Source organism: Cheilinus undulatus, linkage group 3 (genome assembly GCF_018320785.1).
Source record: "Cheilinus undulatus linkage group 3, ASM1832078v1, whole genome shotgun sequence".
NCBI lineage: Eukaryota > Metazoa > Chordata > Actinopteri > Labriformes > Labridae > Cheilinus > Cheilinus undulatus.
In genome coordinates this window covers 33,512,832-33,540,755 of record NC_054867.1, presented here as the reverse complement: position 1 = coordinate 33,540,755, position 27,924 = coordinate 33,512,832, and the positions used below count along the sequence as shown (strand labels likewise).

Sequence of the window (27,924 nt, the reverse complement as noted above, 5' to 3'; positions counted from 1 at the left end):
TACTCACTGTATTACAAAATGTTTAAAACAGCAATAAAATTGAATCGTGACCCAAGTATCGTGATAATATCCTATCATGGGGCCACTCATGATTCCCACCCCTAGAAGCTACCATGGTTAGCTGTTAGCTATATTCAGTCAAGCTAAGTCCATTGCAGTTGTCATTTCAGTCCAGCTTCCTCCCTTGTCCATTCATCTGTGGTGTGTTACAGCACTTTCTGATAAAAACTTGTTTTCTCTCCACAAATCAACAAGTTTCTCCTCCATTCCTGATGCACATCTAATTTTATGCTTTACATTTTCCAGTGTCATCTATGGTGCTGTCATTTACTTACTTAACTATTGTTAGCTAATTAACCTTCACCTATGCTTCAGTGATAAAGAATTTCTCATTCTTCATATATTGACCTAAACACTTTGTAAATACATAAAACTTGCCATAGACTTATCCTGGGGGAAGAGTAAAGGGAACACTGAAAAAATATTGCAGACACACTTTTAAAAAAATGCTTCAGTTTGTTACGAGCAATTTATTTAAATGTATTCAAATCAAATTAATATGTTGCAATTTGAGTGAGGTTCATACCATGTTAGTTTGAGTTAAATAAAATAATTGCTTCAGACAAATTGATGCCATTTTTAAAGTAGGTCCACAAATTCCTTTTTTCAGTGAACGCTTCTCGTCTACCCTAGATGTAACTGTACAAAAACATCAGACCTTTCTGATATTATTGATTTGACAGTTTACTTTTGTATCTTCCTCTTTCTGCTGTTGTCAGATGATGCACACATGAGTTTTTTGGGGGAGGTGGAATAAAATGCCCTGTGCTGCAGCTTCACACTGTGATTAATGGTCAGTAGTCTCTCCTGTTGTTGTAGGCACTTTTTGCCCTTCAGCCCTCCCCCCTGGTCACATAACTGAAAGCTATAGCTCTACAAATAAACACTACTGTTGCTCTGTGCGAGCTGCTCAGAGCAATTTTTGTGAATGTGTTTTTGTTAGAAATATCTAATAAATCAAATGACTGTACTTTCAGTAACACTTTTTCTGTTGTTCCCTAGCGACCCAAAATGAGAGTTGAATTAGGTTTAAATCTAGCCACAAACTGCAAGTCTTAAGACAAAATTAAAGACTTAAAACCAAGATGGTGATGGCTAAAATGTCCGTTTGAACCTTTCTAAGAGTTTTTCTTTCTTTGAAAGCCTTACAAACAGTGTCATTAAGAGCTTTATGGTAGGAAGAAGTTCACCTCAGATCACAGACTCTGATAGTGCATGCTTTGTTTTTGAGAAAAATGTTTCCTTAGAAGACATTAAAAGATATTTATACAACAATGATGTTTAATGAGTGTCACGTTTCTGCAGCTGCATCAGAGCTGCAGCTTCAGTAGATTCAGAGAAACATCCTTGAGGCCAGGACAGAGGAGGACATGTTACAGCTGGGTTTTTAATAGCTCCATCTTCAGCCCCTGAAGCAGCTTTGCCTGACTCTGCAGTGTATGTATGCTGTCTCTACTTTCCTTCTAGACTTTCTTGCTGGTTGTGTGCCATGCAGTTACTCTCTCTTCCATGTCTGTGCACACATCCTCCACACCCCAGCCCTTACTGCGTGCCCTTTCACACTCCCCTGCTGCCCTTTTTCCCCAGAATGCCCTTTTAGTCCTAATTGAATTAGCGGGCTCCTGATTTCAAGAAAGCCTCTCCAAGGTCGACGCTCACACTGGTTCTTTGTTAATTGGCTGCAGAAATGAAGACCATTTCCTGCCCTCACAGGAAACTGTGTATTGAAGCCAGATTTCCCAGTGAGAACTATGTGATCTCACTGAGGGAGAGAGGGGATTTTGTCTTTATATGTTGCAGCATCTGTTTTTAATAATATCCATTGACAACTTCCAATGCATTTTTTAAACTGCATCGAAAAATTAGGAAGAGAAGTTAAATCATAAATGCAGGCTGGTACGGTGGTGTTCAACATAAAGAAGGCAAACCCGTCATTAATTGCTAAGTGAAATGCCTTTCTGTTATTGAAGCTCTCACATCTACCCCTCTAATAAGAGGGACTGAAGAGAGAAATAAGATAACAAAAGGGAGATTTACTTCACATATGGTACTTCAAATCTGTGTTTGCCTCCTCAGACTGTGTCAGTAAAGAAAAAAAAGGTGGGTGAACATGATCCTCAGTCCTCAGAACTCCTCCGGGAGCTCAAGCATGGAGCTGCATTGTTCAGTTTGAAACTCAAGCCCCAGACATGAATAGTGCTCACGGGATAATGAGTAATCTGTGATCAGCATTGAAGGCTTGTGCCTGCTGTTGTTTTGCAGAGCTTTTGTTGTTGATGGTGTTATGATTGGGTTGACCTTATGCTTTTTTAGTCATCTGTTGTTTTATGTTTCATGTTATTTAGTTCCACATAGACAAATAACTTCCTTTTTTGTGTCATCAACAACAATGCATGTCTTTACAAAGGTTTTTGATTTACGGCACACGTAGTTGTGCATGAGGCAGGGTAGATGAGCTGGTGGAGTAGAACTCAGGAGTCATTTAAATACAAGCACCCTTTAGGCTCAATATATTTAGAGCCATTTATGATGAAGCTAATAAAATCTGCACTGATTATCCTTTTTAGCCTTTCTAAGAGCCTGAGGCGTTTAGTAGTTAGCATCATTTTCAACTTATAATTTCCTTATCTCATACATATTAAAGCCACTGGTTGGGTCTGCAATAAGAAATACAATGACGGGGTGGGGGGGGGTTTATTTGTCTGTAGGACTCTACCTCAACTAGCAACCTGAGGTCTAAAACTCACCGTTTAGGTCATTTTTTTCTGAAGGGTTTTTGAGGAAGGCAGTGATGAATCCTGACCTGCTCTGTGTTTGGGTCTGATTTTAGACTTTCAGGGAGGAACTCAAGTCTTAAATAAACCTTTTGTTGATTTATTTGTGTGAAAAAGTGTTTCAAATAAATGAAAACTCATGGATTTAATTGCCACACATGAAACTCAAACAGCTCAGTAATACGCTATCTGGACAAAAGTGTTTGTCCACACTTGCTAATTATTGCAGTCAGGCCAGACCTGTTGCCTCAGGTGTATAAAATCAAGCACCTTGCAATACAGTGCAAACATATGTGTTACAAAATGGATCATCTGAAGAGCTCAGTGACTAATGTGGTACTGTGATGAATATCAACTTTGCAATAAGAAGGTTTATGATATTTCATCCCTGCTGGATATTCCAGAGTCAGCTTTCAGTGATATTATTAGAAAGTGGAAGCGTTTGGGGACAACAGCAACTAAGCTATGAAGCGAGATGTAAAATCACAGAGCAGAAAGAAAGATCAGAGGTCTGATCTGGGGTAAAACTATCTATAGACCTGTTTTAGAAGTAGTTAAACAGTGACTTGCTTTAGCTTCATAAGCTTTAGCTAAAGCTAACAAAGCTGCACTAGCTATGTAATTAACATAACTACATAAGTTAGCTTCAGTAACCTGAGCTTTAGCAAATGTAGCTAAAGTTAACATAGATATGTAGCTGCATTGTGAGCTTAGCTTTAACTGTGGTAGCTATGTAGCTACAATATCTATGTAGCTTTATAAAATTTTTGGAGTCCAATTTTGCAGGTCAGGTCTCTTACTTTTAAATTTTGGTATCTTACCCATTACCTTAACCTTAAATGGAAATTTTATCCAATTTTGTTTAGAAAGTTTTAGTGTGCATTTCTGTTCTTAAAAGACGGTGTCTCACGTGAACGGCCTGTTAGAGTGGCTGTCAGAGATGTACAGTCTGTAGCCAGTCAGTCTAGGGCAGGGCTGTCATAGTGCTGCCATGACAGCCAACACAACACCAGTGGTGATACGTTGTGGAAATGCACCATCAATTGCACAAATATGTTGGCAACAGTTAGGTAAAGAATTATAACAGAATTTCATGCCATCATTGTAAATACAAACAAAGAAAGTAATATTGGGGAGCTTGAACTTCTAATCTTGTTGCCATGGAATCGAAATTGTTACTAATGTAATTGAGATTGGGGAAAAATGAAATCAAGGTTTGAAATTCTCATATCAACCATACTCTCAACATGATATTATGTACAGGCTTTACATTCAGGCTTCCCCTTTTAAATCTGGTCAGTTTGAATTACAAAAAAGGGAATAAATTTTCCTCAAACTTGCAGAGAGCAATGGATCATTGACTTACCATGCTGGTGGCATAATGGAAAGAAAATCATTTTTAGTGAGAAAAGATGAAGCCTGTAAGATGAGAAAAGCTTAGAAAGGGTTCATTGTCATCGACCCAAATGGCAAAAAATACATCTTTCCATTTTCACATTTATCTATTTCTTTGTATCCATTATTAGTCTCACACTTCAGCAGGTTTCTCACACTGTATTTTCTCCCAGCCTGTTGGACCACCTCCATACTGAAGTTATTAGAGGTCTCTGTCCTCCTGTTTCATTATTCTCTCATTATAGCACTGTGCTGGCAGGAGATGGGCTGCAGGTTTCTCATTAGTCACATTAAATGTAATTTTCTCGTCTGGTCCTGATGTCATGGTTTACAAATGTTCCCATTAACTCTGAATTCTCAAGGCATCCTGTACACCTCACATTCTTCTCTTTTATGTCTTTAGACAAAAACTCTTACCTCATACTAACACACAAAGAGCTCCAAGCATGGCTCAGTGTTTGTGTTGATAATGTCACAGGTGGTGTATATTGTGTCCTCTGCTCTGCATGACTGTCTGCCTGCTGTCTGTCTGTAAAGTGCTGTGCCTGATGTATGCAGCGAACATGAGGCACGGACTAACAACACACATGTGCTGGTTGTGTAATGGAAATAGATGTAAAATAACTTTTTACTGGTCCTTAAAGCCACATGAATGTGCTCATAAAGGAATCAGCATTTTATGTACATCCACAGACTGTAGCCTCAGGGTTAATAAAAGCTCTTGATGACTATCGTGTATCTTACCCTAATTTTACCCTTTATTACCAAATAAATGGTTTTTCCTCAATTTCCTTTGTAATCATACAATCGGGGACTGGCACCACTTGGCTAACACTCCTTTTGGGAGAGCTGAGCAGCTCAGGCAGTGAAGGCTCAGTCATGTTGAGGTCACCCGTTGAAATCTGAATCACCTATATTATGTTCCATGTTTACAGTGAAAGGAAGCCCAACAGTGGGCTTATGTAACTAAAATGTGCACCAGGCTCCTGTCAGTAAGGGGTAAACAAAATTAATACAGCTCACACTGAGTAGGCATGTTGTAGAAGTCAGCCTGTGCTCATTTTTCAGGGCCCCTACAACACATGCTAGATGTGATGAAGTAAAATTGCATGATCACAGTGAAGCCAAAATAATGCACCTTTTTTTTTTTACCAGTTTATGCTATCTGTATAATAATCAGCCAAATGCTGAACATCAGCCCTTCACGGCATCTATTAAGTTGTTGTTCAAATGATTCAATTCAGACCATACAGTTATTGTGGACCAACAGGCATAACATTTTTCCACCCCAAACACCATGCTGCAATCACGACTGCTAAAGGTAGTGGTGTCGTGCAGGGTCCTACGTGTAAGTTTTTCTGGGGGGACCTTGGAGCGTTAAGAATATACCCACTTCTCCATGAACCATTACACCACCAGCTATATTACATATTCAACACAGAGAACTTGTTCTTCTGTTAATAAACATATTTATCACACTTCCACCCACAGTCAGAAATCCACCCCAAAAATCAAGGATTGCAGATCAATTTGAAAAATGATTTTCTTTTTTAGTGTTTTGTAAATTCTACAGTCATCTGGTCTGTATCACTTTTGCAACAAGTGCTTCACACTCTACTTCTTGATCTCCTCAAGTCTTGTGCTGGTAATAGCCTGAAAAAAACTCCAAAAACACCCCCTCCATTAGCCTGAACACACCAGGTTACATCTCTTGTAGGGCCTGTTTTCTTCTTATTTCTTAAAAGATTATGTTTTGGTCTTTTTGTCGTGATTGGACAGGACAGATGGAGAGAGACAGAAAATATTGGGAGGGAGAGTGGGATAAGATATACGCCAAACGTGCCGATACTGGGAATCGATTGCACAACGGGTGCTTTGAGGACTATGGCCTCAGCATATAGACGCCTCCTCTACAACCTGAGCTAAGCTTGTATCCAGGCTTGTGGTCTTGATACTTTCTCTTGAATACCATGTACGCTTGATTTTGTTTTTTTTTTTTTGTTTTTTTTTGTGACTTGGCCTTCAGCAATGGTTCAAGCAAGAAAGCAGAAAAAATGACAGAAAAACTGTGTACATTTCAAAGTGAGAAATAAATCCTCTGCTGATTGATGGCTTCAGCTATGACCATTCAGCCAATTTAGTATTTAACTAGGGCTGTATGGATGTCTAATGTGTCTCAATCATCATTAGATTAACTTAAAGCATATTTACTGCTGACTAAGATAGGACATTATATTGATCTTCAGATATCAATAACCTGCTCCAATGACCGATACATGGCATTACAACATGCTTCTAAAGGGCATGACCTCTGGTTACCAAAGTGTCTAATCAATAGTATGGGATAGGATGTAACAACATGGGACACACTGACTGCAGTTTGTGTTGTTGATCTGATCCCCATAAATAACAGATTTACAATAAAAAAAGAATTTTGATTTCACTCTACATAAAACTGGTAGAAATGTCCACACAAATTCTCCTAAAATTTACAGAAACCTTTCTTCCTCCTTAGTTTCTTTTTCCCACACAGTGTGAGATTTTATCAGCCGCACAGGCAAGGGTCAGGATCTAAGGCGGTATATGATGTAAAAAGGACAATGTTTACAATTAGAGCTGTTAGAATAATACATTTATTTCACATCCTTAATGAGTTACACAAAAAATAATGTTTCATTAAATTGTTTGCTAATTAATTGCACTGTGATATCATATGCCACTTTACAGCTGCTCCAAGTAGCTCTGTAAAACTGATAAAAACATACACCAACAAATATACTGATTTTTATTATTTTATCTGAGAGATCAAATCCATCATCAGTTAATTAATAAGACCGTCTCTCCTCCCATGCCCTTCTGGCAATGCTAATATGACCATGTTTGCTGTAGTAGTAACAGCATTTAGAGTTTACTTGAATACTATAAAACTGTATTTTCTTGTGCATTTGTACAGTTCTTTGTCTGTTTTTGGTTACAGTGACTTTAAAGAGCTTGTCTCAACACTTGGACAAATCTCTGATTCTCTCAAAAGTACTTAATAAGTAACTTGCATGCTCTAGTTTTTGGGAAATATTCAAAGGCCTTGGCTTTTAGTCTTAGCATTAGATGCATCATTCTGAAGTATTTTGATGATGGTGTTTTCACCAGAACTAGGTCTCTGTCAATAAGACATTTTGCTGTGTGATGTGTCTGTGCAGGCTCCAGCGTGTCAGTGGCCCATTTGTAGAGGAGCATTTCATTGACTCAGTCTTCTGCCTCAGGTCATTTTCAGTCAGGTGGAGAGCTGTTATCTTCTCATTTAAAAGACAATCACTCTGAGGTTCTGTTTGCTGTTTTACACGTCAATGGAAGTATCTTAAAAGGAACGGCCTGCTTTTAGTCTGCGTGTCAAACTCAACACTCTCCTGACAAGTGTCTGTGAGCTGTTGAGCTGCGTCTCTGTCTTCTGCTCACAATGCATCACTGCATCAGCCAGACACCAAACATACAAATAGAAATAAGAAAAATACTATTTTTAAAGCCTTGAGGCAGCATGCAAGTCTGATACTCTGCAAATTAGGAAATTAGGAAAGTCACTGCAGTGAACAGTTGGAGGTCCCGGCCATCTGTTTCTTCACAGCAGTCTGAAGAGAGTGGTGATCAATAGTGTTTAGGTAGCAGATGACAACTCCCGCTCAGACAAAGGGCACACTTTACATGACTGAGCTATTGTCCTTTTGTGTAAAAGGGCCATACAAGAAAACACAAACTAACAAGTTCCTGCAGACACACCGTATTTACTGTTTCACTGCTTTTTTACCCGCATGAGTTCTGTTCACAGTTGTTCTTTGTTAATGTTATTTCAGCACCCTTTTCATTATCCCCCACTGCGCTATTTATTTATGCAGGCCTGTAAATATTAGTTTATTGTTTCCGTCTGTTTAATATCTAATTTTTAATGCAGAAAAGATGTTCCAATGGATTCTTTCTCACAGGCGAATCCTTCTTTGGATTTGCCTGTGAGAAAGAATCCATCGAAACATCATTTCTACATATACTGATCCTTTCTGAGAGCATCGATCTGCACATGTGGAGGGGCTGAAGCGCAGCCCATTGTTAATGTCTGTACACAGGGCACAGTTTGATATAGTCAAATTTCCAGAATATGAGTGCATGCAGTTCTCCGGGTGCTGGTAGCCTTGCAGGTTGCGCGACAAAAGGATGCTATATCTGCCAAAGCACAGAAATCCCCATATCGCACACTCTACCTTTGCAGCTCTACACTCCCTCACCCCTCCTCTGCTGCTTCCCAGTGGAGCACTGATTCAGTGGCAGAAATTGAAAGTGAAACTTAACATTTAGTCCTCATAAATAGCTTTAACTGCCCCATATGGAACTACTTTTTAGTTTTCTAAACTGCCAAGGTGGCAAAAATATTTATGTGCACAATCTGCACAAAGTTTGCGGAGGCCGCATCCCTAGGGCCCACTGGGAGTCACACACAGTAAAAGTTGAGTGTGGCAGAGGCACATCTGATCATGTTGTTTTGATATTTACATACAATATTATTCTGCTCTCTGTGTTTTGGTTAATTATTAGCAAGTTTTTTCACCCTTCCACGCAGGTTTTACCTGTCAGGATAGTGGCATAATAAGTGAAACTTTTTAACTCCTGAGTCTTTTACAGAGGCAGGCGGTGATATCTGTGAATTTCAGACCTCAGTTGTTATTGCAAAATGTTTTAGACAATGTAATCCTTGAGCTCAGTGCTTTTATTTACACACAGTACTGCCTTGTTCGAAGCGATCTAAGCCTACAGCTCTGTCACTCCTGTTCTCAGAGTGCAGCAGGGAGGTGAAACTGTAACGTCACTGTTTTTTTCCGATTGAAGAAGAATCATGATAAAAATTGATGTCATGTACAGAGGCTGTTGTCTCCAAAGTGGTCGGCCCAGGTCAGATCCAACCCATGGCTCCTTTCCTGAATGTCATCCCCCTCTCTCTTCACAGTTTCCAACTCTCTCCACTCTTCATATAAACAGTGTTGAAAACTTAGCAACTTTGTCACTATATTTAGTGAGTTTTCAGACCCCTCTAGTGACTGTTTTTCAAAAAAGCTACTAGCAACAAATCTAGCGACTTTTTCTGGTGTTACTGGAGACTTTTGGAGACCCTGATGTGAAAGCACATATCGTTGTTGCTCCTCTCAGTGAGTAGTAGGTGATGCTATGTCCAGACTGCAAATTAACCGTGCTGTAAAGGTGCCTTTACAGTTTTTTCTATTGTTTGTTTTTGATCCATTTAGATTGTTAATGAAGACTGTATACAAAAAAAACACATTATAAATGTTATGTTTAAAAATGTCAATGTTTCACCGGGATCTGTTGTAGGCTTTTAAGTGGACCATAAGGTTTAAAACTAAACCAAACATAAGAAAACTAAACTTCTAAGAAAAGTATAGAAATAAATAGAATAATAAACTAAAAATAAAAATCAAAGTAACTCTGCTAGAGTATCTCTCTAGAGACTTTTTTGTCAGACCCAAGCCCAGATAAAGGAGGAGGGTTGGAATTGTGGTGTTATAAAAACAAGAATTGACAGAAGAAAGTTGTTTTGTAGTTCTACACATATTAATATCTTTTTACTCACTTTTTGTCTCTGTCATGACGTTTTTCCTCTCTCTTACAGAGTCCATTACATTTAAAGGCATATGGACAATTATGCAAATTAGCTGAAGACATCATTTAGTGACTTCTGGTGACTTGTAGGACAGCCAGTAGTTACTTTCCTTACTGAGGAGTTGGCAACACTGCATACAAATGTTTGAATTACTTTTTCACATGTTAACGTTACATACCCACTGTTACAACCAGTCCTGTTTACCTATAATAAAGGACTTTCCATTGTTTTACATTTTCTGCTTGTCCTGCAATTACAGCATATGTGGCAGTCAGCACTATCCCCACCATATGTTCACCCATGAGTAGTGGCTTGCCTTTGAATCTCATTCAAGGACTAATGTCTTACACTGGGTTTTGGTGGAAAGTTAGCAGATTTCCTAGGGAATGAAAGCAAAGGAAAGCTTTTAGAGTTAAAGATAAAAATATGAACTTTTAAGACCACACAGCTCCATCTGCCTCCTGTAAAGCTCACTTTGAAGCCCTCCAAAGGAAAGCCATTGCCTTTGAAGAAACAGGCCTGTAGCCACACTGGGTTGTAAAAATGTTTCCACTGTTGGGAGTCTGGCCAGATAATGGGGCTGTGGCTGGAGTGTGCCTCAGCACTGCTGTTTCTTGTGGCAGACTTATCTTCGGTTGCCAATTGATTTCAGCTTCCTGTCTCCTAAAAATGCTCCATTGTCTCAAGGAGCCTGATTAAAACTGACTTTATGGTTACTCTGCATGCAGTGACCCGTGCATCATGACCAGCCTGCAAATCTATCCTGAAGGAGGTCACAATCAGCCATAGATTCATTCTTAATCCTTATCAGGTTCATTTGGCTGAACTTCCTCTGGCTGCATTACATTCCCACGTCCTCTCGAATATCTGCAGTTGGAGGCATCTATTTTTGGGTCCATCAATCAGCAGCACTTGTTATCATAAGAGACTTTATTGTGTTTCAGGTCCTGTGTTACTAAAGTCCATGTCAGTCCTGATAGTTTTTCAGGATCCAGAACACAAAGTAAATAATAATGCTCAATTCTAGCACTTTGAAAAACTGAAAAGCTCTTAAAGTTGATCTTAAAATTGATTTAAAGTTTCAGAACTTGGCAGCCAGTACACTGATAAGACTGTAGCATTCAGTTGAACTGCAGTATTATTTATATTTCCAGCACTCTTTTGATTTTGCCTCCAGACTTTGACAACTTTTGATTCTGCTCACTGGATCAAACACCTCGTTATAAATCCAGATTATTCTGACCTTTCATCTTGAAATTCTGTAATGTCTCTGGTTGAAATCAATTTGGATTTTTTAAAGAACTTTGCTCGACATCAACTGCTCAAAGGACAGATTTGACTTAAAGAGTGCTGTGAAGTTTGGAGTCAGTACAAATCTGTGCAGTGCTGCAAACACATTTAAGATTAAAGAGATGTTTTTTTTTGTTTTCTTTTAGAAAGAAGGCACATACGATCTTATCAAACACATACTGAGCATCTTTTTATTCATTTAAAGCTGTTTTGAGGAAATTAGGGCCTGATTTTGTAGAGCACATGTCTTTTGGTTTTCACATGTTTGTTTCATATGTGCCATCCCAAATGTGAAAGAAGACTGTTTCTTCAACCTGTTGTCTTACGTTTTATCTGGCAGGTGCAGACATTGAAAATGGCGTAATAATAGTAGTCTATATAGATGGTTTTGTTTGATTTTGTTGAGGCATCAGTATCAATTTAAGTCTGTTTCATAAGCATTTTTTAAAATGTCTTTTATGGGCTTTAAAGGTGGTATATCATACATCGTCTTCTTTTTATCAGAGTCTACTGTGGTCAAATGAAACGTCTGTGCTGTGCTTAAAATACAGATGAACTCCTTCTCCTCCTCCCCTGTGTTCTTCAGGGGGAACAACAGGAGCACTGCTAGGTGCCTCCATGGTTTTGGGTGGAGACACCAGTTGTATTCAGACAAGTCATTGTGATGTCACAATAAGCACAGATGCTAAACAAATGGTCAGATTTTGTTTTCAGACATAGGATTTTTTTTTTTTTTTTTTTTAACATTTCACAGGTTATGGGTTGGTAGATAATCGATATACCAGAGTGTATGCAAAAAATAACAAAGTTTTTTTTTTGTGTTCAGTAGTTATTGGCCTTTTCCTATCATCAGTATGTGACCATGACACAACATGAATGAGGCTTGTACCCCTGAAGTCCTAAGCAGCAACAAAGACTAGCTTTTCAAAGATTCAGACCCATTCTGTATAATAAATGTTTTCAAATAGGTGCTTCATTTTATACACCCGTGTCTGATTGAAACACCTTAATTCAATAATTAACAGGTGTGGCCAAAACTTTTGTTTATTCCCAACTAACTGAAGCAGGAAAAAAGGTGGTTAAATAAACTAAAGATTCACCCTTATGTTACCAAACATCAAGTTAACCAAACAAAAACTCTTAATCGATGGGACGGTTGGTTTGGTCAAGAGAGGGATGGGGGTTCCCTCACCTGCACTGCAATGACTGTATCTTGCTCCTTAACCCTTCGCGGTCACACCAGAAAAACTCACTCTAAAGACCTTTGGGACCCTTCAGAAAAAGTGCAATAAAAATCATAGAAATCAATATTTTTTCCACTTTCAAAGCATAAGTATTTTTATCAGCTTCAGCACTAATCAGAGCTATAACATTTTTATTCATTTTTTAAATATATTTTACATTTTTATTTCATTTTTATCATAATAGCAGCTACTATTTTAACAAGAAAAATGCAAAATATAAATCATGAATTACATAGTGGAATGTTTTGGGTGAAGTTTTAGAGCCTCGTATATCTCAATAAATGAAAACAACACAGATTTTCTTGCATTGTTTTTGGAGCAGAACAGGTTTATATCAAAAACCCACCCTCAGGACTCTTCAAACCAAAACAGATCCCTACAGAAAAATGCTAAAAATCATATGAATTATCATTTTTCCTCTTTCAAAGCTTAAATCTTTTACTAATCTTCAGTCCTAATCAGAACTTTTAAGTTTTTATTTTTTATTTTTAATATATATAAAAGGACCCAAGTTGGTCCTGGGGCCCTCGGAGGGTTAAATGAGAAAAGACCTTTGCCATAAGATAACAATGGAACTTAATCCACCAAATAGCAGCAGACTATGATACCCCTATTTAGACACATACAAAGAAAGAACACCACACATACACAGCAGACACAACCAATCTGGGGAAAATAATATAATAACCACTACAACCACAGCTGTTACATATCAATAGAAATACATTTATAATGTTTCTTTATTTAAATCTGGTCCTGACTAACTGTTTTATGGCTATAAAACTTGAAGGGGATTTGTGCATTTCTAGGTGATATGTGGCCTTTTTATGTGGTTTATTTTATTATATTCCTGGAAGCTGTTACTGTCCACATCCAGTTATTTTCAGGAAGAGCAGAGGAGCTTGCCAGGCTTCCTGTCAACAAGGGGAAACTGCCTGAAGCTGTTAGTTTCCCTTATTGAGGAACTTTATCAATATAGTATTTACCTGCATTCGGAGGAAAACTCAGAAGATTTAGAAAAATATGGTGGAGAACTTGTTATGTGCAGTATAACTTGGGACAAACAATGGAAAGGAGAAAAGACTAATCATGAAAGCAGTTTTACAATAATACACATTAAAGGGCTAATATTGTTTTTGCATGAAAAACCTGAAGCTGTTAGAACTATTCTACATGTATTGTGCAAAACAATGATGATAAACACAATGAAAAAGGAAGCAGAAAATACCTGAAATGTTCATGGGTTCCTGTGTTGTTTTGGAAAGACCAGCTGTGTCATGTTTTAGGGGGAAGTTCAAAACTCCATTTATAATAAAGGCCTAAATTTGTGGAGCAGCAGACAGATTTGGCCGTCCTCCAACATGAGAGCAGACAAGTATAAACTTACCTGTCCACCTCTGTAGCTTTGTACTGATCAGGCCTGTGAAACGGCCATTTGTCTCGTCCTCATCCTCTGAAGTCAAACTCAGTGAAGTTCAGCCAGCCAAATCCTGACTGCCAGATCTGCTTTATGTCCAAACAGACCTCTGAATCTGCAGAATCAGTGAGATATGACTACTTAAACTCAGCACACATGCAAAGTAGTAATAGTGTTAAAGTTATTAGGGCTATCTTGAGGTTAAATAAAATGCCATGTAGGGGACTCTCTTTTTTCTTTGTCAGTTTATGGTTCATTTTGTAGTGTCATGTTAAGGCCCATTAGTTACTTTTAATGCATTTACCATGATTCCACTCAAAGTCTCAGCTTAATTTTTGAAGTTTTTTTATTGCTAGCATAATAAGTTACCAAAGCTGACAGTAATTCTAGTGTCTGACCTCAAGACAGCCTTACTCTACTTTAGTTTTACAGGGTTGAGCAATATTATGTACAGTTTATTCAAGGGGGGTCTGGCTGCAGACAGTACCTTTCTGTAAGCCATTTTCACAGACTGTGCATCTGAGACACCATACATCTCAGAGAGGAAGTGCCGGAATTTGCTGGGACAATTTCAAGTTTTGTTTTTTTTTTTAATTCAGATTTATTCATAAACAAAGTCTGGCAGTTACATTCTTGGAAAAAAACACACATTGCAGACTAAGAAACATTTCATAAATAAAACGTAAAATAAAGCTTAGTCAGCTTTAGCTAATCTTTAGCAATGTGAGTGTAAACAAACATAGCTATAGCTAACTTAACTACATAGATAATGTACCTGTGTAGCTTACATAGCTGCTTTGTGAGCTTAGCTCTAGCTGAGTAAGCTATACAGCCACGTAGCTAACATAGCTCTGTTATCTATAGCTAAGATAGCTTCAGCAATGTGAGCTTAAGTAAAGGTAGCTAAAGCTAACACAGCTACATTAGCTACATAATTAAAGTTGCTACATAAGCCAGTATAGCTAAGTTAGCTTTAGCTATGTGAGCTTTAGCAAACATTGCTCAAGCTAACTTTTTGATTTAAAAGTACTTCCTACAGATGTTCAGGACAGAGTCACCAAAAATGACAAAGACCAAAAGTTCGTATTTGGAGCTTCAAGCTATTTATCAAATCAATAGATTAGGGTATAGCTATTCATTTTATTCTACAAAGAAATGCTTGCACATGCAATTCAGTTCAAACAATAGCTCTCTGCTTTCATATTGCTTCTCTTTTTCCTAGTAGAACTGTGTCATGGGTAGGCTACATTTCTGTTTTTTTTATTGAACCATGAGAGTCCATGATGAAACAATACTGCAGTTGTACTTGTGGGAAACCATTTATAATTGTTTCCAGCAGCCACTTTCATCCCTGTACTCTATTTCTCTATTTCTTTTCCCTCTGCTTTAGTGTTGAATAGTTGACGTCACTCCGCACACAGACTGATGGGGTAGTTGATCAGCGTCAGGTTCCTGCTGGAGCTGTGCGACAGATATGAGAGAGAGGAAGGGAGGGGAGGGAGTAAAAATAGCCAACGTCCCGGCTTTGCATTGTGTGAAATCAGCATCCGCACACAAAGTATGCATGAGAAACTACACTATGGAACCATTTGGGAAAGACTGCCCAATTTAAAACAACAATGACTCCTATTTGCAAGATTATTCAGAATAATAGTCTTGTTGCACTTTAAATGCATATCAGGGTTAGGTTTTGTTTTGCCAAGGGGTGTTTGGGGTTGCATTGATAATTCCCTCTACTTAAACACCAACAAAGCTAACATAAGCAGGGATAAGACGTGCATCTTGCAGACAAAATGTCCCTTGTCTGAATACAGGACAAAGAACGAGACATCCTGTCAGACTGGAGAAGTTTGTCTCCGCTGTGTCTCGATAAACTCTGTTAGTGGTGGGAGTTTGAGGGCTAGTCGAAAAGTTCCCCTTGGCTGCTGGAGCAGAGATAATTGGACCCAGGTTTAGCCGGAGTTTTTGGTATTCACATCTCGAGCCAAGTTTTGCTCTTCACGAATCCTCTCAGCAGACACTGCCTGTGCAAGTAAGGTCATCTGAGTGTGTGACATATTTTGACATTTTTTCTGCCTGTGAGGAATCCTGACCCACATCAGGTCTGCTGATGTTTTTTATGGTACTCCGAGTGTAAATTTTGATGTTTATGGTAACACATGGAGTCATGTGATGATCATTGTCCTGTGATGGGAGAAATATCAGCTTTTATGTTTGCAGAGTTTGAATTGATGTGTCTAGTTGTCAGGACTTTGTGTTCTATATTTGTGTAGAGGTCAAAGGTTGATCATATAGTGACTTGTAGGAGCAGGTCTTACGTAGGTCATGTGTCCATATATCTGTGACAGCTTTGCTGTTGGGTGACAGGGGGGCCTTAAGCTGGATATCAAATGTTTTTAACTGTATTCAACTGCATTAAAGACTGCAGTCGAATCTTTAGATCACAGTAGAGGACTCTTCTGTGTGTCCATTTTAATGTCCATTTCTATATTCATTAGCCATGCATTTTCAATGCATTGACAGTGACCCCTGCTTCCATCCCTGGGGATGAACTCCCTCCACACTGCAAGCTGATATTGCTGCAGCTGGGATAAGCCATGAAGAAGCAGCTGGCAGGAAGTTGTAGTCAGAAAACAGCTGAACCACTCACTGTCATCTACTCTCAAACATCAAAATAGACTTACACTGAATGGACACAACCAACTAAGCACTCTGATTGGACAAGATGCACTCCATTAGTGCTGATATTAAAAGTCAGGGCACAATTGGGCTTATATTTGTCTTTGGTGGTATGGTTGAACCCAGAGCAAAGCAGGCATCAATGACAACAGAAGACATTGACTAAGGCAGAACAGAATAAGGAGGAGCTGGGGTGGAGGAGGAGGAGAAAAGCTTAGCCAGGCTAGAGCAGTTTGAATATAGCAGCATGAGTGTGATTAGCCAATAGCAAGCTTAGAGAAAATCAGCTTGCCTTCAGCTGATGAGATCGACTCATCGCAGTTATACGGCAGCGCTGGACTTTGTGGCCTGCCTGAACTAACACTATAAGCTAGATTAATGAGACTTTAAATTTGTTCATCTTTTAGCTTCAGGTGTTCGAAATTTTCACTTTTTACATCACAGTTATTGAAAATTTACAACAAACAGGTCTGTGGTTCAGTAGCACAGTCAGTCATCTCTCAAGGCCAGGGTGTCAATCCCCAGCTCCTGCAGTCACATGCCAGTGTGTCCAAAGTCAAGATGCTTAACCCCAGACTGCAGCTTCAGTGACATGTGAATGTGTATGGATGCATATGAATGGGATTAAGTGATACTGATGGCCACTCTACCTGGCATCACCATCAGTGTGTGAATGCCAAGATGGGTAAGAGTGACCTGTGGTACAAAAAGTACTTTGAATGCAATAAGGCAAAGGGTCTGGAAAAACTTAAATGCCGTCTTTTTAATGATTTGGGCTACAATTTTCAAACTGCTTAAGCTACATCTTTTTTTATCATAGAGTTTGTCCTCCACACTGCACTGACATTGCTGCATGTATTGTGTGTACCAACTCGGTCTGTTTGTACAACTTGAAGAGTAAAGTTGGTCTGACTGATGGAAACTTGAGAGAAGCATAAAGTCCATTTCATCCTATAGGAGGAAGCAGCTTCTTGACCTCGTGGCAGCTTGTTGGGGTCTTTACTGCAGCTTTAAAGAGAGCTGCTGATTGTTTTCAGCTGTTTTATAAAAGAGTGATGAAACATGAAGCCCCCCAGTCTATGAGCATCCTGAATCTAAACTGCCTCTTTCTGTGTGTGTGTGTGTGTGGGTGTGTGTGTGTGTGTGTGTCGGTGTATGTAACGTGTCTATCGGCAGATCGCAGGAAAGAAATACACCCTCTGGGATGACTTCCTGGTTGAGGGCAGATGTGGTGGTCAGCAGGAAATGACCTTGGGAGATTTGCTCCAGTATATCAAGGTATGTCGTCCTCATTTCTCTCACTAAGGAAACACACACTTTCTTCTCACCCAGCACCACTGAGTGTAGAATTTATACTTTTTTTCCACCCCTAAACCTGTTCACCTTCCTCTAGTGCTCACAATGGCTATTGTGTGAATGACTGGCCACTTTACACCTTCCATTCACAACTTCAGGAATCTATACCAACATTCCTGAGGGAAGGTCATGCTGTTGTTATTTACTGTTTTCCCAATGACTGCTGAAGCTTTTTTCATCGTAATCATTCATCCCATTCATTATGGTTAGAATGTTTTTACTGCAATAAAACAAACCGAACAAAGAATTCAGCTAAGTGGTTGTTTAAATGGCTTCACTCTGAGCTGGGAAAAGAGCTTGAATAAAGTCTGTGCTTGTGAAAAACAGTATGAGACTCATTTCTCTAAAGCATAGCTTTGTTTAGCTCATTGACTTTAGAAAGCAACTGTGAAACAGTGCGTCACATAATCTCTCATTTAAAGATAATTTACTGTTAAATCACAGTGCTATGGTAAGTTACCCAGCTGCTTTTGGTAGCATCAATTTTAGCATTAGTTTATCAGTCTGCTGATCTTGAGCCTGAAGGGAGAAAGCATTGAGGTTTCACAATACTAGATTTTTAAACTTCTAATTCTACTGAAATCAGCTAACATTGATAAGTGTTTCATTATGACAACAAAATGTTGATATTTGCCTTTATATCATCACAACATGTAGCTTGTCATATACTGTAAACCATATCAGGTGGAGAAAAACATACAGGTGAACATAAAACATAATAAAGCAGTCCACACACTGGCTCACACAGAACCATCACATCAAATTCACCGTGGGGGCTATGAAAACTTACGGGTGAAGTTGGGGTTAAAAACTCAGCTGTTTGTATCATGATACCCCCTCAGAAATGTCAGGATATTTGCAGGAGTTTTGTGTAAGTGTAAAAGCACTGAGAATATTTTGTATCTCTCAGTTGATACTTTATAAAAGCATCAAGTCAAACACGTACAAACCTGCCCTAATGCTCTTACTTTTTCAAGATGTTGTTTTTGTGGTACTATGTAGGTCACTTGGTAACAGAAACATCTGAGTACTTGGTTCCTATTCTGTTTATCTGCTGTCATCTTCTTTCCCAGAACAATCATTTGGTTTCTTTATTCCGCTGAAGTTTGTTCTGAGGAGGAAAACAGGGAAAATAAATTGGCAGGTCATCGTATTTTGCACCAGGTTTTGTTTAACCCCCGACTGGCTGGCTGGGATCTCCTTGGTTTGTTTGTGGAGGCTGAAGAGCTTCCTGACTGTGACTGTGTTTGAAAGCCAAAGGTTATCTGTACACCTTAGTTAGAGATCACTATATAATGCATACACAGGAATCTACACTCATATGTAGTGGTATTGTGTTGTGCTACAGTGTAAATTAAGTTGTATCATGGGTCTTTTGCAGGACAAAAGCAGCCTGACAGTTTGCAGTCTGTACTATGGACCAGCTGTCCTCTACAGTGGCCAAGAGGAGAGACTTGCGCTGAGGTATGTCCAGTAAACACAAAGATACAGTTACTTCTGTGTGTGCAAAGCTACACATTGCATGAAACCCTGCACACATAAGCAGTCACAATGTGCAGTCTCCCTGTGTTTGTTTAAAGCTAATGGCAGGATGAGGTGTTTCCTCTCAGAGCCTGTTGACACACTCCCATGCATCACCGTATCCTGACGATTGAGACAGCTCCTGCTCGGGTGTCCTCCGTTAGCTGAGGACAGGAGTCAAACAGTTAAATCAGGGTGAACGTCTCTCTGCATCTCAAAAGCCAAGTTGTCCGGGCCTGTTCAGAGCTGCACCACACATAAAAAAATGAGTTTCTGAGCCTCAGGGTTCAAAATAAATCAGAAATATCATGCTATCAACTGTTCTCATGATTATGAAGAGTCACAGCAGAATCTGCAGCTGCAGGGATGTTTCGATTTTAAGAAGAGGGAGGAAGCATGATAAATCAGGTTAAACGTGGAGAGCGAACCCTCAATACTGTTTTTAGAAATGATAACAACGACATGTGATACAAATCCTTTTACTGTGAGAATCATTCTGGGGGGGTCTTCACGTTCATGTTGAACAAACTGTGTGTAGATCCCTCCTTGTTTTTGGACATTATAGTAGTCTGAGCAGGTGTTGTGGTTAGATAAAGCCACAAGGGCAGAGGGGTAGGGTGCTGCACATGTGGACAGCAGGCTGAACATGATGAATGCCCTATCCAACAGTAACTTCCTGTGCAGTCACCCTGCCCTGAGCATCCTGTTTTCAGCCAGTAAAGTAAGAAACTTGCTGTGTAGATAACATTTAAATCATTTTGAAAGTTCCTTTATTCAGATTTTATTTAATGAAAAGTATTTCTCATAGAAAATCCGAAAGCCATCCAGATGATTTTTCATTTCTAAAGACTAATCTAATCTTATTATATATCTTATTTTCATACTACAGATGTAAAACCTTTAAAAGGTCACAGATATAAAGTCATGTTTATTAGAATATGCTTCATACTTTTCTAAATATGGGAGCTAGAATGTTTTAGCAAAGCTTATTTAAACAGGAATAAATAGAGGACTTCTTCAAGACTATTTTCAGCAACCCATTAAAACACAATAGCTGCTCTAGTTACTATATACAGCTGCAGGATGCTGTTTGTGCGATTACCTAAAAAAAACACAGAGCAGTGATTGAGACAGTCTGCCACTTATTGGTTAGCTATAAAGCTTTAAATAGACAGACAATACTTGTTTGGATTAACCATAACCACACCAGGGGTTCTGTTTTTTTTCCTGGAGTTTTGTTCAGTGCTCCTTTGCTGGAGGAAATTATTCTATTGTTTTTATTTTACACCCCTTACACACTTAACCAGAGAAACACCACAATACCTGTAACTAGAAAAGATTAAAACTCTTTTTGCAAAGACAGAAAGCCTAAAAGGCATGTGATGAGATGACTTAAAATGTGCAACTGCTTGTAGCAGGCAGCTGTGCAATGCTGAAGTCTGTTAGTTCACACTGTTGCAGCTGGAGGAGATAACATACTGTTTCCATGAAGTTGTGACTTCTGACTTCTTCACTTTTTAAATCATTAAAAATAGAGCTAAGAAGAATTTTGATATGTGTTTTCACTCATTTTTCACATTTTATGTGGTCCTCCGCGGTTTGTGAAATTTCATCCCTGCTGGATATACAGCTGTAAGTAATATAAGAAAAGTGGAAGTGTTTAGGAACAACAGCAAGTAGAAAGCCAATTTTAAAATCACTGAGTGGGGTCAACGACTGCTAAGGTGCATGGTGAGTAAAAGTCCCCAACGCTCTTCTGATTCCATAGCTGAGGGTTTGTGAACTTCCACTAGTATCAATATAAGCACAAAAACTGTGTGGCAGGAGCTTCATGGAATGGGTTTCCATGTCCAAGCAGCTGCATGCAAGCCTCACATCACCAAGTCCAATGCCAAGTGTCAGATGGAGTGGTGTAAAGTACATCAACACTGCACTGTGGAACAGTGGAAACTTGTTCTGTTCTGGATGCAGAGAGAATGATACCTGCCTGAGTGCCAACTGTGACACTTGGTGGAGGAGGGCTAATGGTATGGGGCTTTTTTTCAGGGTCTGGGCTAAGCTCCTCATCTCCAGTGAAGGCCAATCTTAATGCTTCAGCATCAAAGACATTTTGAATAATGCTATGCTTCCAACTTTGTGGCAGCAGTTTGGAGAAGGCCCTTTTCTATTCCATCATGACTGTGCCCCAGTGCACAAAGCAAGGACTATAAAGACATGGTTTGATGAGTTTGGTGTGGAAGAACCTGACTGGCTTATACAGAGCCCTGACCTCACCCCATCGAGCACTTTTGGGATGAGCTTGAACAGAGATTCTGAGCCAAGCCCTCAGGTCCAACATCAGTGCCTGACCTCATAAATACTCTACAGAATGAATGGGCACAAATTCCCACAGAAACACTCCAAAATCTTGTGGAAAGCCTTCCGAGTAAAGTGGAGGCTGTTCTAACTTAAAAAAAAAGGGGGGGGGGGGTTCTACTCCATATTGAATACATGTAATTGAATATCATGTCATTACAGTCTCTGTTGGTGTGATGGTTAGGCAGCTCAATACTTTGGTCCATAGTGTCATTAACACAGTTTTTCTTAATGACAGGTGAACCGTAATTGTTGATACACATACTCTAGCCTATGTTCAAAGTATTCAATGTCCTAGGCTTTGAAACAGTTGTCCACAAAACCCAGAGTTAACCAGTTCCAGGTATAGAAATTTAAATGGACTCCTCAGGGCTCCAAAGGCTGATTGGCTGTTGAAACACATGACATGGCAAAGGCAGCACCATCAGCCAGACGGATCTGAGCTGGAAAGGAAATGTTCATACAGCAGTGACTGCCACCTGCAAAGTTCTAAAACAGTCTTACTGCATTGTGATTATTCGGTATGAACGGGCACACACAGGCTAATTTCTTAATGTTTGATCTGTTGTTTTGTTTACTTTGTTTCCCTTTTAAAAAACAAACAAACAAAGCTGTAGAATGATCCTCTACTCTCAGACAATGCTTACCTACACAGTCTTTTCTCTACAGTGTGTCTGATGTGGTCAGAAATGTCACCAGGACAGAAATCCCTCCTCACAAGAAGATGCTGGAGCTGGTCCCATCCTTTGCTGAAGAGGACGATGACTCTGATTGCTGCCTCACAATCAGATACCTGCTACTGTGAAGTCATCCATTCAATGAAAAACCTCCAAACACCTGTCTTTCTACATATCTTCTCCATCCGCTAAAATGGCTCTTATTTTTCTGCATTTTTTTGTCTTTTCTTTTTTGCTGCAAACTGCAACTCTGATCATGTAAACTATCTCTGATTCAGATCTGTTGTAACATTTTTCTGCCAAATCACAGTTAAATGATTTAAAAAGTATAACAGATGATAATAATTTCCTATTTCTTTGTTTAAATTGCAAGAGACTAAACTGCTGTTTGTCTTTCATTGGTTTTAATTACATGTAAATTGTGTCTTTAAAGATGTGGGACTAAGAGGTTGTGAGGATTCTTGCCAAGGATGAGATGATGTGGAGCTGCTAGGGCAGAGCTGGACAGCTTTCAGGGTTGAATTCAGGTCAGAGCAAGTGAGATGTAAAAGTGAAGCAGTGAAGTCAGAACATACAGTTGGCACAATAGTTGTGACACTTTGACAGTTTAGGGTCAACATCTGAATACAGCTGTGGTTCTCTCCAGATGATTGAACAGCTGTTCTGAGAGGAGAAACTGGTTTCTTTACGTAAACCACTAATCTTTCAACTTCTGATGATGGATGCTGAATTGATTTTATAAAAATTATCACTGCCACAACTTGTAGAACTCATTTGTTTTCCCTGTGTGCATTGGTTTGGAAATACAGGAGGCTTTTAGTGAATTAATTCTGTTTAAATAACAGTGGCATTAATCCACATCCATGAGGAACAGTATTGTAAACCTGTATTTCTCTTTTAGTCAGTTCCCTTTTAACCTAGCAAAGCAGATGGATCCACCCGTTTCCATGTTTCTCACTGGCAAATCCATCTGTCAAAGCTCCCATCTAAACCATTTTGGCCCGGTTCGAAAGTGACAGGACCAATCAGCAATGAGGGGCAATACTTTCACATGCCATGGAGTCGTGATGTAAACAAGCAGCAGCTCCTGTCCTACATATCATTCCACCCTGTCACCTGGATTTCCTCCTCTATCCACTGTCCTATTTAATAAAGGCTTATAAGCCAAAAGGGGAAAAAACTATTTTGGGTGCCTGTGATTTCTATTTTGTGGTATCAAAACACATTTCAGTATCATTTGATATGTGCAAGTTTCACATTCAAGTAGTGAATCATTGTCCTTCTTTCCTTTACAAACCCTTCAGCAGATCAGACACATACTTCATGCACGTAGCCTCAGATTTTCTTTTTTTTTCCTTCCTTTTTTTTTTTTTTACATGGAAAACCTGCCTGAATTTGATTTTTTTTTTTCACTTTTAAGCTGAACGAGAGACAGTCAAATTACATGATGAAAAATTAAGTTGGCATAAAATCTAGCTTAGGTTACTCAGCCATGCATCTTCTCCTTAAAAGTGTTAATTTTATCAACTAAAACTCTAAAATCATAAATAGTACATTAAAAATGCAAGCCACACAAAAACTAGCTAAAAATAGATCTTTGATGACTAAAACTCTGGCGAAAAGTTATTAAGAGGACTAAAACAAGACTTTTTGTCTGACTTTCAAAATCCATATTTCTCTACTATGGTTAAAAAAAAAATCCCAAACATCAAAACACAAATGATCTGTAGCTCTTCTACCTCACAGTTGTAGAAAGCAGGGATCCCAGGTTTTGTAGGGTATATAGAACTCAACAGGATGATTTGGCACCAGATTCAGGCAATGAGAATACATCTGGGGACTTTATGGAGTATAAATGGACAGAAAGGTTTTGTTTTCTTTGAACAAAAATTGACTAACTAAAAAAGGGTAAAAATGAGTAAAATGTGGATAAAACTAATAAACATTTAAATCTCAGCCTGAGATTAATATTAAAGTAACTGGCAAATTAACACAGCTCCTCATCACATCACATCATTGAGTAAGGTTGTCAAAATTTTGGTTACTTGTGACTTTTCAACACCATGTAATTTTAATCCATACAATCTCAGTTATCTTAATAAACAACAGATTTGAAAAGTGCCAAAGGGAATAAAATAATACTATTTTTCATCTGACAGGTGCATGGGAGAGGATTTTTTTTTTTAAACTAACAAGAAAGTACCCAGTATTTGATGCCAAGGACTTCTATTTAAGTTACATTAGTTTTAAAACAGGTTGATATTGATGTTAATGAGCTTTATGTTGAAGTTTAAAATGCTGATATCAGTCTTACAATAGAGCAATTTTTTCCAAAAGTGTGGGTTGGGAACCCTAGGGGGACACTGAAGGGGGGGTTGTGGGATGCTTTTCAAAAAAACAGAGAAATTAAAATGAATTCAAGTGGCATATTTATCTATCATTGTAAAAAAAAAAAAAAAAACAGTAAAAAATGAGTTCTATTTAGAATAAAACTGCAGTTTTTAAGTGAGATCTGTGTCTAAATGTAAGTAATGTGTACAAAAGTTCCCTAAAATATTAATTTTATAATGATGCTTTGTGTAAAATCATACACTTTAACTCCCTCCAGGGAGCATGGGGGTCACAGGCTGAAAAGTTGGAAACCCCAACAATAGAGGGTTAAAAGGCTAAAACACTTTTCCATTTTATCCAAAAACATGTTTATTCCAGCTTTATCAACATTATTACAAAATTATGTGAATAGTAACATCTTATAATAATAAGTGTTTTATTTTCAGTCTGTTGTTGCAGCTTTATTTAAATGTATCCAATGATGTCGTTGCATATGATTGGCTGTCTGCTGCCGGTCTTCATCAGAGCAGTGAACTGGTAGAAGTCAGTGTCCAGCTGATGCAGTCCCGTATGAGACTGATGAAAGAAAGGTTTGAGAGCCTGGAGTCCCACAGGGCAGGACATCCGCTTAGAAGCCTCTGCAGCCCTGCTGGCCCTCGTGGGATCTGTGGGCCTCATCCTGACCTCCACACCTTTAGACACCCCTGCCAGTCTACGCCTCATGTTGATTAAAATGTCTTTTGCCAGACGCCGGCCCGCACTGGGCTTCAGTTCTGCTGGCTCTGGACACTCTGGTAGGTCCATCCAGTTCTTTATGAGGTCTGCAAAGCTGTTGTCCCCCAGAACCAGAGGCTGTCTGTTCCTGCTGCGGCTCAGCAGAGACGTGGTCCAGTCCTCTTGATCACTTGCCTCAAACGAGGTCCAGCGTTCCAGGCAAGCGTCCGATGTTGATTTGGGTCTGATTCTACCAGAAGGTCCTCTGTTTGTGCGGAGACATGCGGAAGAAGAAACACGCACATTTCTGGTCCTCCTTAGCACCACACCTTCATCATGCCACGAAGCCTCAGAGTAACCAGAGTCCACGTCAAGACTTTTCTCACTACTGGGGGATCCTTGAGCCAGCCTCTCGTGCTCCTCCTCCTCCTCTTCCTCTTCCTCCAAAGGGCTGGCCAGACAGCACGCAGAGTCGTACGTGCTGGCTTCACTGGCATCAGAAACTCGTAGACGGGTGAGTCGCTCTTGCTGTGCCTTCTGTTTGCAGTGCCTTGTGACGGCAAAGGAGCGGACGCAGGGGTCACTCAGCGGCCTGGGCCTGTTGATCTGCTTCAGGTCCTGCAGGGATCTCATCATGCACTGCATCTGGTCCCGGAGGCAGTCTGCAGAGTCTCCTAAACACAGCTACACAATGAGAAAGACATCAAGTTTTAGTGGTGCATAAGTCTGTTTTAAAAACCATAAAACTTGATGGACTTTTGCAGAATCCTACAGAACAGATTGTGGTCTGACAGCGCCCAAGAACCAGGCCAATAAGATTTTTACCAGCTGAGATCACTCTGTTCTCTGGCCAACAAAACAAGTGAAACATTCCGGACAAACCTCAGAGCAGCTTCAGACAGACCATCCCATGCAGAGAATAAAAAATATTGGCAGCTTTAAGAACAGGATGCACATTTTATGCTGGGAAAACTTCAGTCTGCTGCCTCCTGAAACGTTAGGGGAAGTTTGAACAAAGTAAAGCTGAATCATGGAGGAGTGAAGAGGCGCTTTTCCTTTCTAAAGTCCCCTAACTCACAGGATGTGGACTGGACTATGTCATGAAGCAGGAAATGATTGAAGCGTGTTGGAATTATACACTGAATCATGCATAACTAGAACATGCCCTGGATTCATAAAACCTAAAAAGAATCACAATAATCTTTAAAATAAAGAAGCTTCATATTGAATAATCATTTTCTTTCATAGAATACTCCAAGCCCCCTGGTCCTGTCAATGTTTGTCTTCAAAGCTTCAAGCAGAAAGGACAACACAATGCAATGATGTTATCACAGCTGTGGGTGCTGGACCATTTGGCCCTCAGGGGAAAGATTTATCTGGCACACATCCTCAGTGGGACTCTGTGGTCAGCCTGCACCTCTAAACATGCTCTGTTCTCCCTGGCTGCCTCCATACATGGAGAAGAGATTCACTCAATTGTATGCATTTTAGTAGTCACAGTTCTATTTAAATTGACTGTAAATCTAGGGGCTACAGTTAAAATTGTAAGAAGAAATGCACAAAAGGGCAGACTAAAAAGGGAAAAATTGTAGCAGAAGATGAAAAAAATGGCTAACAATACTTGGCACTCACGTGCCCCTAGTTTGCATTTCAAGACGGTTTTCAAAAATTAAACTTATAAATAAACTTACCATGGCTTGTCAGCGACAGTTGCAGAGCAGGAATCCCGACAACTATTTCTGAAAACAAAACACGATTAGTTAGGCATGTAAATTGGCATTTTTCACCACTGCAACACTTTTAAAAACAGTTATATTCTTCTTATTAAAATGACACTCACCTTCGCAACAAACTGCGGATAATCCGTGATAGCTCGAAAAACTCTTCAGTTTGTGAGGGATGATATCTAGTTGTGACTTCCCTCCTCTCTGGGCTACATGAGGGTCTGTCAGCAGAATTTCATGATGCTGGGTTCTGGCTGCAGCCAATCATCGCGCGGCTTCAAGAGATCAACCAATAGCACGTCTCCTGAAACAGGATACCGCCCTCCACTGTGTAATTACTGCATGTACTGTATGCGTGTTGAATTACACTATTTGAAGATTTTTAAATGTAGATATCTGAAATGTATAGAATTAACCTTAAAATGATGTATTAACAAATAGTTTAACCGTTTACTAGTTTGCAGTACAAGATGTAATTCTTTAACTCAAATTAAAGTTCTCCCGTTTAGTTATATCATTTTCCTTTTTTGTGTTTTCTTTGTCTAAATCGAGAGTCGAGGAATATTTTAGTAATCAGAAGAAAACTCTTCCCGATAGAGGCCACACACATTAAAACTACACATATTAAAACTACTTTAAATATTTCAATTAATAATAATTTAATTTTTATTCTTATTTTTATTTTCTGGCACCACTTAAACGTATTACTGTCTGTGTTTGGTTTAGAAATA

At 39.2% G+C, this 27,924-nt stretch overlaps 2 protein-coding genes across 2 annotated transcripts in view; one reads left to right on the top strand and one right to left on the bottom strand.

Moving 5' to 3' along the window:
* The window catches only part of uba7 (ubiquitin-like modifier activating enzyme 7), a 52,550-nt gene extending 28,946 nt beyond the window's left edge, over positions 1-23,604 (top strand). Inside the window, exons 22-24 of the mRNA XM_041783994.1 lie at positions 17,692-17,793; positions 19,253-19,335; positions 22,417-23,604. Coding sequence (XP_041639928.1) covers positions 17,692-17,793; positions 19,253-19,335; positions 22,417-22,552 — 321 coding nt within the window. The 3' untranslated portion in view covers positions 22,553-23,604. The remainder of the gene's footprint in view (positions 1-17,691; positions 17,794-19,252; positions 19,336-22,416) is intronic.
* A 1,514-nt stretch (positions 23,605-25,118) lies between these two features.
* inka1b (inka box actin regulator 1b) lies at positions 25,119-27,465 on the bottom strand. The gene is made up of 3 exons (XM_041783227.1): positions 27,310-27,465; positions 27,161-27,208; positions 25,119-26,153 (listed from the first exon to the last, which is right to left on the bottom strand). Exons 2-3 carry the CDS (start codon positions 27,161-27,163, stop codon positions 25,221-25,223), a joined length of 936 nt encoding a protein of 311 aa, XP_041639161.1. The 5' UTR covers positions 27,164-27,208; positions 27,310-27,465; the 3' UTR covers positions 25,119-25,220.
* Positions 27,466-27,924: the final 459 nt, after the last annotated feature.